At 47.2% G+C, this 13,024-nt stretch overlaps 1 protein-coding gene across 8 annotated transcripts in view; it reads left to right on the forward strand.

Annotated features, from left to right (window-relative positions):
* The window catches only part of LOC147006442 (neural cell adhesion molecule 1-like), a 52,149-nt gene extending 39,131 nt beyond the window's left edge, over positions 1-13,018 (forward strand). For all 8 annotated transcript variants that reach the window (XM_085868805.1, XM_085868803.1, XM_085868800.1 and 5 more), the window contains 6 exons: positions 492-645; positions 1,319-1,506; positions 5,815-5,911; positions 6,693-6,810; positions 9,752-9,930; positions 11,340-13,018. In XM_085868805.1, the coding sequence (XP_085724931.1) occupies positions 492-645; positions 1,319-1,506; positions 5,815-5,911; positions 6,693-6,810; positions 9,752-9,930; positions 11,340-11,596 (993 nt within the window). In that variant the 3' untranslated portion in view covers positions 11,597-13,018. The remainder of the gene's footprint in view (positions 1-491; positions 646-1,318; positions 1,507-5,814; positions 5,912-6,692; positions 6,811-9,751; positions 9,931-11,339) is intronic.
* The last annotated feature ends 6 nt before the right edge of the window (positions 13,019-13,024 follow it).

The raw sequence follows: 13,024 nt of genomic DNA on the forward strand, positions 1-13,024 counted from the left end.
TGGATTTCCCAAACCCTTCCCTGTCTCCCTGCTTCTTGTGTCGATGGCTCTGACATGCCTGATTCCCGCACTGGTGATGCTATTGCTGTGTATGTTTGTTCCCCACGACCTCTGCCCCCTTATTGGTCACTCCCAACCTCGTGGAGTACATTTGAGCCTTTGAGTGCCTCTTCATCACAACCTCGTGTTTCTTGATATGTCCTTACCTTTTGATATACGCTCAAACCGTTTGGTCTTCATAAGCTCACATTTGTTGTAGCTGAGGTATCACCAGCCGTTGAGTTACATCTGGAGGAGAAAATATCTCGGGGAGAGATGGACGATGAAGTCAGAGGGTGGTACACTACCAGCTTCGGGGAGTCAGTGACATACCACTTCTTCCGCTTAATGTTAAACTTGCAGCTTCCCATTTTATACTCTTCTCACCTTGCGTGTTCAGATTCAATTATTGCATTGTATCTTGTCTAACTGTGCTTTTGTTTTCATCCCAGGACCCTGAATATGAAGGGGAAGTTTTTTCCTCCAAGGCAAACTTCTCCGCTCTGACCCTGAAGGATGTGCAACGAGCTGATGGTGGAGGCTATGCGTGTGTTGCTTCCAACTTAGCAGGAACCACAGTGGCATGGACATTCCTCAATGTAACATGTACGTGTCCTTTTGTTTCTGATTATACGAGAAGCACCCGCTGGACGGATGCACGCATGCACTTGGTTACCTTCCTCACCTCCGAGGGTGGACCGAGGCTTTGTTTCTACCCCTCTCTCTCTCTCTGCATGTCTGTCTGTATGTCGGAGAGCATATGTCAAAAAATTGTGGATGGAGTTCGACGAAATTTGGTGGACAGGTCGAGGATGTGACAAGGAAGAATTGATTCGATTTTGGTGAAGATCCGGATCCGGATCCGAGAATTAGAAAAATACTTTTTCAAGTGAATCTTTCACCGTTGAGAGATGAGGCCAAAAGCTCTGCACAGCACGATGTCTCAAAAAGTTCTGAACGAGTTGTGACAAAGATAGGTGGGTGAGTTGGTCAGGTGATGAGCAGGCTGATTAGATTTTGGTTCAGGTCCGAATCCCGATCCGGCCTATCAGTGGGATCAAAAATGTCAACTGTTCAACCTGCTGAAGCTATGCGCTCTACCGAGTACCATTCTCGTGATGGCCACGCTACATTTCAGCTTTCGACTTCACCCGGAAGGTATCGAACATTAACATCGGTCATTGAGTGAGTGAGTGGTTATAATGAGCTCTGTTATATGTTTATGATGTAAATTCGGTTGTATTCATTGATAAAACTCCTGTTGTCCTCATTCAAACAGTTGCTCCAGAGTTTGAGGACAACCCTGCAACGTTCAGCAGCTGGTTGCACCAGCGAGTGAGGTTGTCATGCCTCGTGCTTGCCAACCCTTCTCCTCACTTTGCTTGGAGTAGAAACGGCCAATATCTCCCCAGCCCAGACGTCCCCTCTGTTGAAATACACCGAGCTGAGAACCTCACGACGCTGGAGGTGAGGATGTCATCGGGCTGTTGAGGAGGACATCTGTGCTTCCACGATTAACCCATTGGATGTTTGAATCACATGACGTGTGTCCGTGTTCATTCGTGCTTGTGTTTGTGTGTGTGCTTGCACACTTCATTGAACATCACCAGTTACGTGCACGTGGTGTTTCGTATTCACAATATGCTCAGACAAACGTGCCGGCGTTTTGAAACCAATTCCAGGAGAACATGTGATCATCTTGATTGGACCCTGGAGAGCAGCACTGTGTCGCACTCCATTGATCTGGAGACACAGATCTTGTTGCTGTGATGAGCTCTGATTTGCCAAGGAAAGATTTGGATCAATGGAGGATGCCCAGTTTGTGGCTGCCTCTGGAGGCCAGCTTTGCTCCATTGTTTGCCCACCTCACTTTACTAAATTTTAATCTCACCGAACTGTAGAACCGATGGACAAAGGATGGAGAGATTCAATGGTTGAACACGTCGGTTGTTCATTACAATGCTCCTTCATTGAAGTAGAAATGCTTAATTATGCTTCATTAAGTTAAGTTATACCAAGGACGCACAAACGTTTTCCTTATCCCTTTGTCTGACGCTTTTGTGTTTGTCCATTGTGTTTTTCTATTACCTGCGCACGCGGAGAGAAAAGCGGGATTGAGCAATCGCTTCGTGTCGGTCCGTCCGTCTGTCTTATCAGTTTATGATCGTCAGTTTACGATCGAGGAACAACTTATTTAAATTGAATGCGATATTTTGAACATGAATCGGAACATGAATAAGAAGACGAATGTGTCGTTTCAACGAACCTCGGCTAAGAATTCATCCTGGCTGCACATGCGCAGACAGAAGTGAGATAATATTTTCACTCTGTCTGCCTGTCTGCCAGTCCCAAAAAATGGAAAATCATTCCAAATAATAAACTTACTGTTCTTAAGGGCGTTACAAAGGACACAAACAACAAGCACGAAAAACTAATGTCATGTGTGGGATGACATGGTGTCATACAATGCCATTCTAACCTAACAGATATTGTTGTGAGGCCGGGTATCGGTGGCGAGCACAACCACTAGGGGAGTAGCAGAGTCGGAAAGAGATGGACCTCGAGGTCTTTATTGCCCCTTCAGCTCGGGAGGGAAGACGAGCTGAGGGAAGAGAACGTGGCTGGCTGGCTACCTGGCCGCGTTCGTGCGGCTGGATGACCGCACCTTCCCGGAGCACCAGGCGCCAAAGAACGGACCAGGGCAGCCTAACCCTGAGGAGGCGAGACGAAGTGATCTCCCGTGATGAGATGGTCGACCGCTTGCTGTAATGCGCCAGATGAGACTCCTCGGATGCGCGGGATGCAGTCAGCCGCAGACCCAGACAGAAGAGCCTCGAGCAGACGTTGCGCAATCATCAATCTCTTCCGGTCGTTTTTTGGGGCCGGGTCCGCTCTTCCGTCACCTGCTCTCATTGGGTGGACAGCGTGTCGCGGCTCCACCTTCTTGAAAAAGACTGCCCCGGCTTGGGTCCGCGCGTCGCCCATTGGGCAGAAAATGACGCATACCCTTATTTGGTGCGAAGCCAGAACGAAGCGCTCCGTGCCCATATTTGGAGCCAAGCCAGAGCGAAACGCTTCGTGACCATATTTGGTGCGAAATCCACACCGACTGGGGCATGGAATTCCGCCCACGCACACGCCTGCATGCGGGCGAGCGCGCGAAGAGCGTGGACAATGCCGCGAGCAGAGGGTTGTTGTTGGGGTAAAACTCCTTTCGATAAAATATCTTCGCAGCGCACGTACACTCAATTCCCATTAGACATAGGGGAAGGGGAGCTATCTATCCACATTTACTTGACGAAATAACTGAGCTGCGGGAACCTGAATGTTGAGTGCTCATGGCTGCCAGATTCGTAACAATATCTCACTCTATCAATTAGAACACTCGTCACCACTAACATGCTCCTTCCTTCCTCTCAGCACACCTCCCCTTGCCCACTCTCTTTTTCACCATATCTCGACCAAGTCTCATCCTTCCCCTCTTCCAACCTCTCCCATCGCCCTCCTGCACATTGGCCATGCCTGCTCTCTTCGTCTCCCCTCCCTCTCAAACAAACCTTCACACTTCCCCCTCCAAGCTTCCCTCTCACCTTTCCCAAAAACTCCCCCCTCACCCTTCTCCCTCAACTCTCCCATCTCACCCTTCTACCTCCAATCTACCCCCTCACTCTCCCTTCCCAAATTTGCCACCCTCACATCTACAAAAATGCCTCCTTCCCCCACCGTCTCTCTTCCATCTCATCACTCCACCTCCTCCAACCTTCAACTGCCCTCTGCCCCCTCACTTATTACTCCCCACTGTACCTCAACCCATCACCACCGAGCCTTTTCTCCTCCTCCGACCCTCTCCCTGAGCTCTTCTGCAACCCCACACCCCTTCAACAACTCTCCCAACACTCCCCTACCCCTACCCTGCACCAAAAGTCTCCTCCCCTCCCTCTTCCGGAACATTGTGGACCTCAAACATCCAGAGCCTTCGCTCAAACCTGACATCTCTCCATACAGGTTGTCACAAACAAACCAGTCATAATCTGCCGAACAGAAACTTTCCTCCCTCAAGACATTTCTGACCCCGTGGTATCTCTCCCTGGTTACTCCCTCTCCCGGTATGACAGACCTGAGCCTCGTCCTGTTGGAGGAGTTATTCTCTTCATCAAAGACTCCATTCCTCACTCTCCATGCACTGCCCCCACTCCCCCACACCCCCAGGAATACCTCTGGCTTCGGCTTCCCCTCCACTCCCACTTCATGTTTATGTGTGTGTTGTACCGTCCACCAAACAGTGATGACTCCGTCTAACCTCACTTTCCGAAACCCCCCCCCATCTACTTTCTCATCAATCCTCTGGAAGAAGTACTTTCATGCAAGCTTCTGGGTCTTACGATCTGCCATGATCTTGCCTGAGAAAGCCAAATTTCCAACCTGGCCTCCAAAGCCAGTCGCCGACTAGGAATCCTCCGTCATGCAAAGTCCTTCCTTGGCCCACCTGAGCTCCTGACCACATACAAAGCTTTCATCCGCAGCCTTATGGAGTGCTGCTCTCCCCTCTGGGCTGGTGCTCCTGCCTCTCACCTTTCTCGGCTTCACGCTGTGGAAACCAAGGCATTTCGGATCATTGGCATCTCCCGCGATGAGGCTGAGTCTTTTGGCCTCTTACTCTCATCGCAGGCAGGTCGGTGGTCTTTCTGTTTTGAACCGTCTCCTGTCTGGCCTCGCCCACCCCACCCCTCCTGCTCTGTCTGAGAAATGTCCCCACCCATTCCCCTCCCCCCATATTTCCACACGGCGCTCAGGGTCCGCCAAGCATCCCCCTTCTAGTAAAACTACCAAAATCACGAATCACTGCTCACCTTCACTCTTTCATTCCTCTTTTTTCCCGCCTTTGGAATAAACTCCCTCACTCTATTCAATCCCACTCTTCCCTCCAGGCCTTCAAAACAGCTGTTCACCACCACCTCTTATCATCCCCCATCCAAATCCTCGATCTTTTCTACCCCCGTTAATCCACCCAAGCCCACCTCCTTCAAATTTCCTGATTTCTCCGTCCTGAAAGTCCCTGTAATGTCCATCTTGTATTCCCCGTGTTCCCCGTCCCATCCCTCTCCCTTCCACAGATCTCATGTCTCTGTTCCCCACTGTTTTGTCCTTCCCCCTCCTGCCTCCTGCTCCCCACTCCCTGTGTTGCTCGTTCTGTGTTCTCACTCTCACACGAGCCTCGACAATGTGCATTAAAAAATAAAGAAAATAAACAAATCTTTGTTTAAATTTAATTGTATACTTGAACACGATTACACCAATCATGTGTCATGATAGTTCCAAGAACCTCGGGTTTTGCAGGACGTTCCGTACTTCAATTTAAACAACGGTCCATTGTGATGGTGCATGAGGGGTGCTCTTCAGGAGATGCTTCTGGACCACTTCCAGAGCACCAAGGTTTCAAAGTTCTTATTTCAACGATCATTAAGATTACAGTTTTATTGAAATTGAAGTCACACTGTGCGGGGTATCGTGTTTGACGAACCCTCGAGTTTGTATTATGTGGATGGATCTTGAGGAACACGGCCTGGTGTGAAGAGTGCTGGTTCCGGAGCAGCGGTTCTTGACTTCATCAGCTCGTAATTCCTCGGAGATTATGTTAAGCTGGCTGTTCTGTGTGTGCCTGCATCAACTTGTGGGTGCGTCTTGCATGTTTATGGTGTGAGAGCAGATTGGGCAAGTTTGTGACTTTTTCATGTTTTGTTTTTTTTAACCTCGTGGTCTTTTTCGACTCCCTAGATCATCCCTCGCTTTGTGGAAGACTTCGGCATATACACATGTCATGCCAGCAATATGTTGGGAAAGGACAGCAAGGACGTTCTTCTGGTTCAGAATGGTACGAAGAGAACTTCGGCCTTTACTGTTAGTTCTAAACGTTCAATGAAGGAGATGCTCACGATAGTCCAACATACCAAAATGGGCAAAAAAAAGGTGCATCATGTGGCAAGTATAAAAAAAAATTCATCGTGACCACGTTAACCTAACTAAACTTAGGAAACAAACAAGAAAAATGTTACGAAATCCAAACAATATAATGGTTGCCATGGAAACAGCAATTTTGGAATTTCGAAAATTTGACCTGTCGAGTGTTTTACATGATTGAATGTTATGCCAAACAAGTTACGGTTGATACAATTTCTGTCCTGTCCCAATACATTGCCGAGAATACACCAGGTCGTTGAGAAATTTTAGTGGGAGAGAAAATCTACACAAATGGAGAAAAAACAAAAAAAAATTTGATACTCCCTGATATTCTGCTCAAGGACATGTGGTGGGATGGTATGGGATTTGATGTCATGGGAGGGTCGTGGAACGACAATAGCAAGGACAATCCCGGTAACGGAATACCAGTGCAGTGACATCACCTCCACAGCGGCAAAGCTTTTCCGAAAAGTCGACTCTTCGACTCTCTGTCTCATCCTCACCTCTCACTCCTGTGTGAGATGCGCAATGATTGAAGTCCTCACTGAATTACACTACCTCGTCTGGATGTGATTGGCCCAGAACTGCGGGAGGAGTCGCGCGACAAACAAACACACACCGGCCTGTGAATCGTAGTTCGGAAGAATTATAATCAGGATTATGATAAACATTGATTGGTATTCTTTTCTTTGCAGTATTTCCCACAATTCGTTCTCTGAGCCCCTGGATGAACGTGACAGTAGATCGTGGTGAGACCGCACGACTCTCCTGCACGGCTCGTGCTTCTCCAGATCCAATTGTCAGGTGGTACCGGTAAGCTGGCACTTGTGCACAATGGTGGTTCATTGGCAAGGAAACATGAACTGGCATCCCAATATTTGTTGGGAGAAAAACTCAGCCGGCCCATTGTCAACATTGACGGTGGGATACCGTAATCGACCTGCCTTACCTGGTCGGTTCACATCAGCACGTATGTCTTCGTCTACTCATGATGATTGACTCTTATTCCCTTCCATTGTTAAAGAAGGCCATTTTGAATTACTATTCGTGGGTTCATCCCGTTTACTATATACTTACAACACAAATGGCACGTTCAGGTCACTTGTCGACAAGTCAAAGCAAGATCTGAACTTTCACATCAACTGAAGGGGAATCCCATCATGAAAGCAATTTCGAACACCTTCCTCATCAGTGTCAAGGGAAGGCAGTGTGAAGGGAGGCGAAAGAAGGGTGAGGGGAGGGCAAGGGAAGGCAGTGTGAGGGGAGAGTCTGTTCGGACACAACCACCGTCCAGACACGTGTGGAGATAACCACCGTCCGGACATAACCACCACATGTAGCGAATATATCTTCTCTTGCCACCTCTCTGTGACACAAATTCCATCTTACCCTGAACTTCAAATATTTTCAGCTCATCTCTAAGCTCAAATACTCGCTCAGTGACATTTCCTCTTGAAAGCCACCGAACATTTATGTGGAAAAGAAGCTGATGATGACCTGCATCCATGTCGATACATAACTGCTTGAAAAGTCGTGAGATGAGATTTCCTCCTTTGATAAAATTCACAATTTTAAGTGTTTGATCCAAAATCTTCGCTCGTGGAGCTGGAAGTGTTTTTGAGGCCACTGCCTGACGATGGATCATACAATGAATGCCTTTCGCTTTTGGAGCTCGCTTTTTCACACAAACTTGAAATCCAGATTTTGTCCCCAACACAGCTGGTGCTCCATCTGTACAGCACCCACAGACATTATCCCACAAAAGATTTTCTGATTCAAGGAAAGATGAAACCTTTTCCAAAATATCTGAGGCCTTGGTCGTTGTTTCAAGAGGAGAACAAAAGAGAAACTCATATTTCAATGAAGCTGAGTGAACATATCTTGCAAACACCAGCAACTGGGAACACGATGCTGCCACATCAGTAGATTCATCAAGTTGAATTGTAAAAAAAGCCAAATGCTGCAGACTTGATCTCCTGCACAACTTGATCCTTGATGTCAATGGTCATGTCGCTGATCCTCCTTTGAACAGTCCTGTTTGACAATGAAACTGCTGCAAGTTTTTTCTCCAATCCATTTCCCAACACAATTTCCACCATTTTGAGAGCACAAGGTTTGATCAAAGTTTCCTCAATTGTTTGTGTTTTTTTTTTTTCTGCTTTGCTATCTCCAGTGCAACGACATAAGAAGCTTCAATAACCTTTTGGTTCATTTGTTGGAATGCCCCTGTTGAATCCAGCTTCATCTTTTTGAGAGCATTCCCATGACGTTCAAAAAAGCATTTTGTCCTTGTCCTTGTGTTGAGGATGAACATTCTACAAATAACACATGGAGGCCTTTCTTCTCCATTGATGATGACGATGATGACGTCAGAAGCTAGCCGAGCAGGAGAAGCCCCGCCTTCCCGGGTTTGGTGCGAGTAGGCCACCAGGAGGCAGATCTTAAGATAAAGAAGGAGCGCACAGGAGAAGTGGCGGATCTCATGAGAAAAGGGGAGCACACGGGAGGCAGGTTGCACATTGTGGGAGGCTTCCTCCTGCAGAGGGCGAGAGATCGGCAGAGCGCAAACACGAGGTCAGTGTGAGGAACGCACGAGGCAGGTGGCGCTTTTGAAGAGGATTGGAGTTGACTTGCACACTTTTGGAAAGAGGAAGGCTGGCACATTTTGAGAGGTGTCGGACTCAGTCGGCTCGTGCATTTTTAGCCCTGATTAGAGTGGAGGCACGAGGTGCAGTCGTTAGAAACGGATCCCGAGCCTCGTGTATGTCACAAGCCGTTACACTGGGGCTTTGAGCCTTGATGTGGCGCGCCGCTCACGGATTGCCTGGCGTGCGTTCGTCCCGCTACAAGAGAAGCACCTCGATTCCAGTTCCACAAGGATTAGCTCTGTGCCAAGCTAAGTACTGAACAAGTATACCGTAAATTGTTCATTTGGTCTGGCGCGGCTTTGGTAACTCCGCTCGGTTACGCCGGATCCGAATCGGTGATGGCGACTCGATTCGGACAAAGTCGGCCGAAGATGTGGTTTCCCCGGTAGTTGGACGACGTGGGTATTTTGGTATATTGAAATTAGGCAATTAACCCTTCCCCACGCCGTCAAAATATTGGCCACCATTATCCGCTAATAGACCCGTGACCTTTGGAGTTGTCTAATGGTTACGACCGAAATTCCGGATGTTCGGTGGGAGACGACTCCACTGCTCCACCAAGTGGTCGTTTATTGCCACCGACCCCCCGGCCCACAACACTATTAATAAGGAACCGCTCGGCCATCCGGGGGGGCTGTCGGTGTTAACCGCCCAGCACCACAAATCTGGTCGGGGGTGGTTAACCTGAGCCAGCCACCCCACGACAACACATTATGTTTTGAAAATATGTGTAAGGTGACATCAAAATGTACGTACTGTATAATATATTACGTATGATTTGAAAGATCACAAATGAATGTCTTGATAATTATATAGTAATAGTATGTATATGTCACCTTCAATGTGTGTAAGATCATGCATAATTTTTGTGAGATCCCATATCAATATGTGTTGATGTAATATGGATATGTCACATCATATTATACGTGCAGGTGTGTGTATGTGTATGTGTATGTGTGTGACCGCCTGCAATTGTTTTGTGCCTTCTTTTCCTTATTTCTTGATGGTACGTCAGGTGGAAGTATCTGGTTGAACGGTTTGAAATATCCCTTACTTAATCCCATCGTAAGTTCTTCCAAAGATTTTCAGGTCGTACTTGTACACAGAACGTTCGACAAAGAGTCACCATTGGAGCCTTCTGCCAAGTATTCACTGGAGGGTGCTGGCACCGTGCTCGCGGTCCACAACGTCACACAAGATGACTTAGGCCTGTACGTGTGTCGTGCTCACAATGCATTTGGATCTGCGCCGACCAGAGTCACTTTGATAGACAATCACATTCTCGGTGGGTTTGTGTGACGTCACGGTTTGTGAATACGCTTTATTAATGTTGTAAATTTATTTACTGTAAAAATAAATCACTGCACCTGAACCATGCTGTGACCCGGCCTGAACAAGAAGCTCCTTTCCATGGGTGTTTTGCTCATCTTTGTATCCCAAACAGCATTGCCGATGTGCCAGACGGGTGAGCTGCTCCTCGTGTCCTGTCGTGAGTTCCATGTTTTAGGCAAGTCAAGACAGAGATGTGGGATCCACCCCAGTCTGACCAGTCTCTGTGATAATGATGGACTCTGAGCAAAGCAGACCATACTTTTGCTTCTTCCTTCATCTCGTTTTCACTCATTCCCATGTGTTTCATCAATGAGGTTTTTAAAAACATTGCCTTGCCTTCATCCGCTGGCCCACACGTGACATTGCAATAACTTGGGGGTCTTGAAAAGGACTGGAGGACAAGGTCGAGCAATCGTACAACCTTCGTAGGGGAGGACAGAAGATCTCGCCTGAGACCTTTCCTCATGACCACAATGTATATGGGCACGACTGGTTGTGAAGTGTCCTGACATGTATTCTCATGTCTCAGGTTCTTCTTCTCCACATCCTTTCCGCAATCGGTGTGGTTCTGCAGTAAGCTTTGATAAAGAATGATCCTGTCTTTGTCGACTTGGGCTCCATTCCACTTGCTATGGCCCTGCCTTGGTCCACTTGGTCTCCATTCTACTTGTTGTGGCCCTGTCTTTGTCCACTTGGGCTCCATTCCACTTGATATGGCCCTGCTTTGGTCCACTTGGCCTCAATTCCACTTGATTTGCCCCTGCCTTGGTCCACTTGGTCTCCATTCTACTTGTTGTGGCCCTGTCTTTGTCCACTTGGGCTCCATTCCACTTGATATGGCCCTGCTTTGGTCCACTTGGTCTCAATTCCACTTGATTTGCCCCTGCCTTCGTCCACTTGGCCTCCATTCCACTTGTTCTGGCCCTGCATTGACCCACTTGGCCTCCATTCCACTTATGGTCTTTGCCTTGGCCCACTTGAGTTCCATTCCACTTGATACGGCCTTGCCTTGTCCCACTGTGGCTCCATTGTTGAACCCAATCGTGTTTTAAGAAGTTTTTTCTGAACACTTCGCTCTGTCTCCCGTTCCTATTCTCTTGTCCACATGTTCAACACTTGCAGATAAAAACACCGATGGTGCTCATTGAATAACCCCAACACAAACTTTTTCTTTGAAACATTTAGTTTGTTGTTGACAAATTATTTATTATTAGAAATATTCGAGTGAATCGTCATGCTTGACATAGTTTTTCCGTTGCTTTTAATCTTTTTGTTCTTCACGCGAAGCATCTCCATGAACCCAAAGACATGAAGACAATCCGAATTACACCTTTTTAATTGTCCTTCCAAACCCTCATGCAGTGCCCCCGAAGGTGACCATGCCGGAATTTCTGTTCACAATGGAAGAACACAATGCAAAGCTGTCGTGTCAGGCTGACGGAACACCCACTCCCACGATCACCTGGCGACGTAAGGATGGCGCAAACATCCGCCAGGGGAGGCAGGTAAGCTCCTGGATTTCGTACAAATTTCCTGGAAACCCCCCTCCTCCCTCCTCTCACCCCTTCTCAAAATCCTGGATCATCGTTCTTGACCGGAATGGATTTCGGCAGCAATGAATCCAGCAATTTTCGGTTGTACTTTGTGCAATTTAACTGATAAACTGAAAATAGGAAACTTTGAACCTTCAAGCTGCATCAAGTCCCTCAAGTGCTCTGAACCCTCAAGCTGTACTTCTTACTCAAGCTGTGGAAGGCTCCACACTGATTAATCAGAAATTTAATTATTTTAATTAAAATTAATTCCCAAATCTGAAGAAACCCATTTACCCAACAAATACAGACCAATAATATCCCTTCCAACAGATTTTTTAACAAGAATAATCACCGATGCAATTTATGACCACCTCATTCAACAAGGAGCTTTCGAGGCAGAGCAGAAAGGATGTAAAAGCGGATGTCATGGAACAATTGAACAATTATTGTTAAACAAAACCATACTCGAAAACTGCAAGCTCCGACAAACCAACTTATCCACAGCCTGGATGGATTACAAAAAAGCCTTTGACAGTGTCCCATATTCATGGATTATAACATGCATACAAGTGTACAAAACTGACCCCCAGATTGTCACACTGATTGAGAAAGCAATGACACTCTGGAACACAACGCTGAAACGACCTGACTTGTTTTGAAGGCATTCCAGTGTTGCTTCGGCTCTATACTTGGGGTCATTGTCCTGTTGGAACGTAAATATTCACCGCAGTCGAAAGTTTTTTGCACTCTGAAGCAGGTTCTCCTAAAGGATTTTCTGTATTTGGCTCCATTCCTTGTTCCTTCTGTCCTTGCAAGTCTCCCAGTTCCTGAGGCTGAAAAGCATCCCCGTAGCATGATGCTGCCACAACAATGCTTTTCTGTCGGGATGGTGTTCGATTGGTGATTGAGCTGTGTTCGGTTTCCGCCAGACCTAGCGTGTTACATTTAGGACAAAGAGTTCAATTTTCGTCTCATCAGACCACAGAATATTTTGCCCACTGCTCTCAGAATCTTTCACGTCCCTTTATGCAAATTCCAGGTGTGCTGTCATGTGCCTTTTTCTCAGGAATGGCTTCCGTCTGGCCGTTCTCCCGTAAAGCCTTGATTTATGAAGTGCTGCAGAGGTTGTTGTCCTTCCGGTAGGTTCTCCCATCTCAGACAAGGAACTCTGTGGTTCTGTCATAGTGGTCATTGGGTTCTTCGTCACCTCCCTGAAGGTCCTTCTTGCCAAGTTGCTCAGTTTGGTGAGATGGACAGCTCCAGGAAGAGTCTGGGTTGTTCCATATTCTTTCCATTTCCGAATGATGGAGCTCACTGTGCTCTCGGAAACTTTCAACACTCCAGAAATTGTTTTCATAGCCTTCCCCAGGTGCATGCCTCCTCATAATTCTATCTCAGAGTTCTACGGGCAGTTCCTTGGACTTCATGGTGGAGTGTTTGCTCTGACATGCACTGTCAACAGTGGGAGCTCATATGGAAAGGTGTGTTTCTCTCTCTAAATCGTGTCCAATC

The sequence above is a fragment of the Eptatretus burgeri genome, unplaced genomic scaffold (assembly GCF_056783735.1).
Source record: "Eptatretus burgeri isolate ZD-2024b unplaced genomic scaffold, Ebu_testis_v1 Ebu_testis_scaffold_3175, whole genome shotgun sequence".
Classification (NCBI taxonomy): Eukaryota; Metazoa; Chordata; class Myxini; order Myxiniformes; family Myxinidae; genus Eptatretus; species Eptatretus burgeri.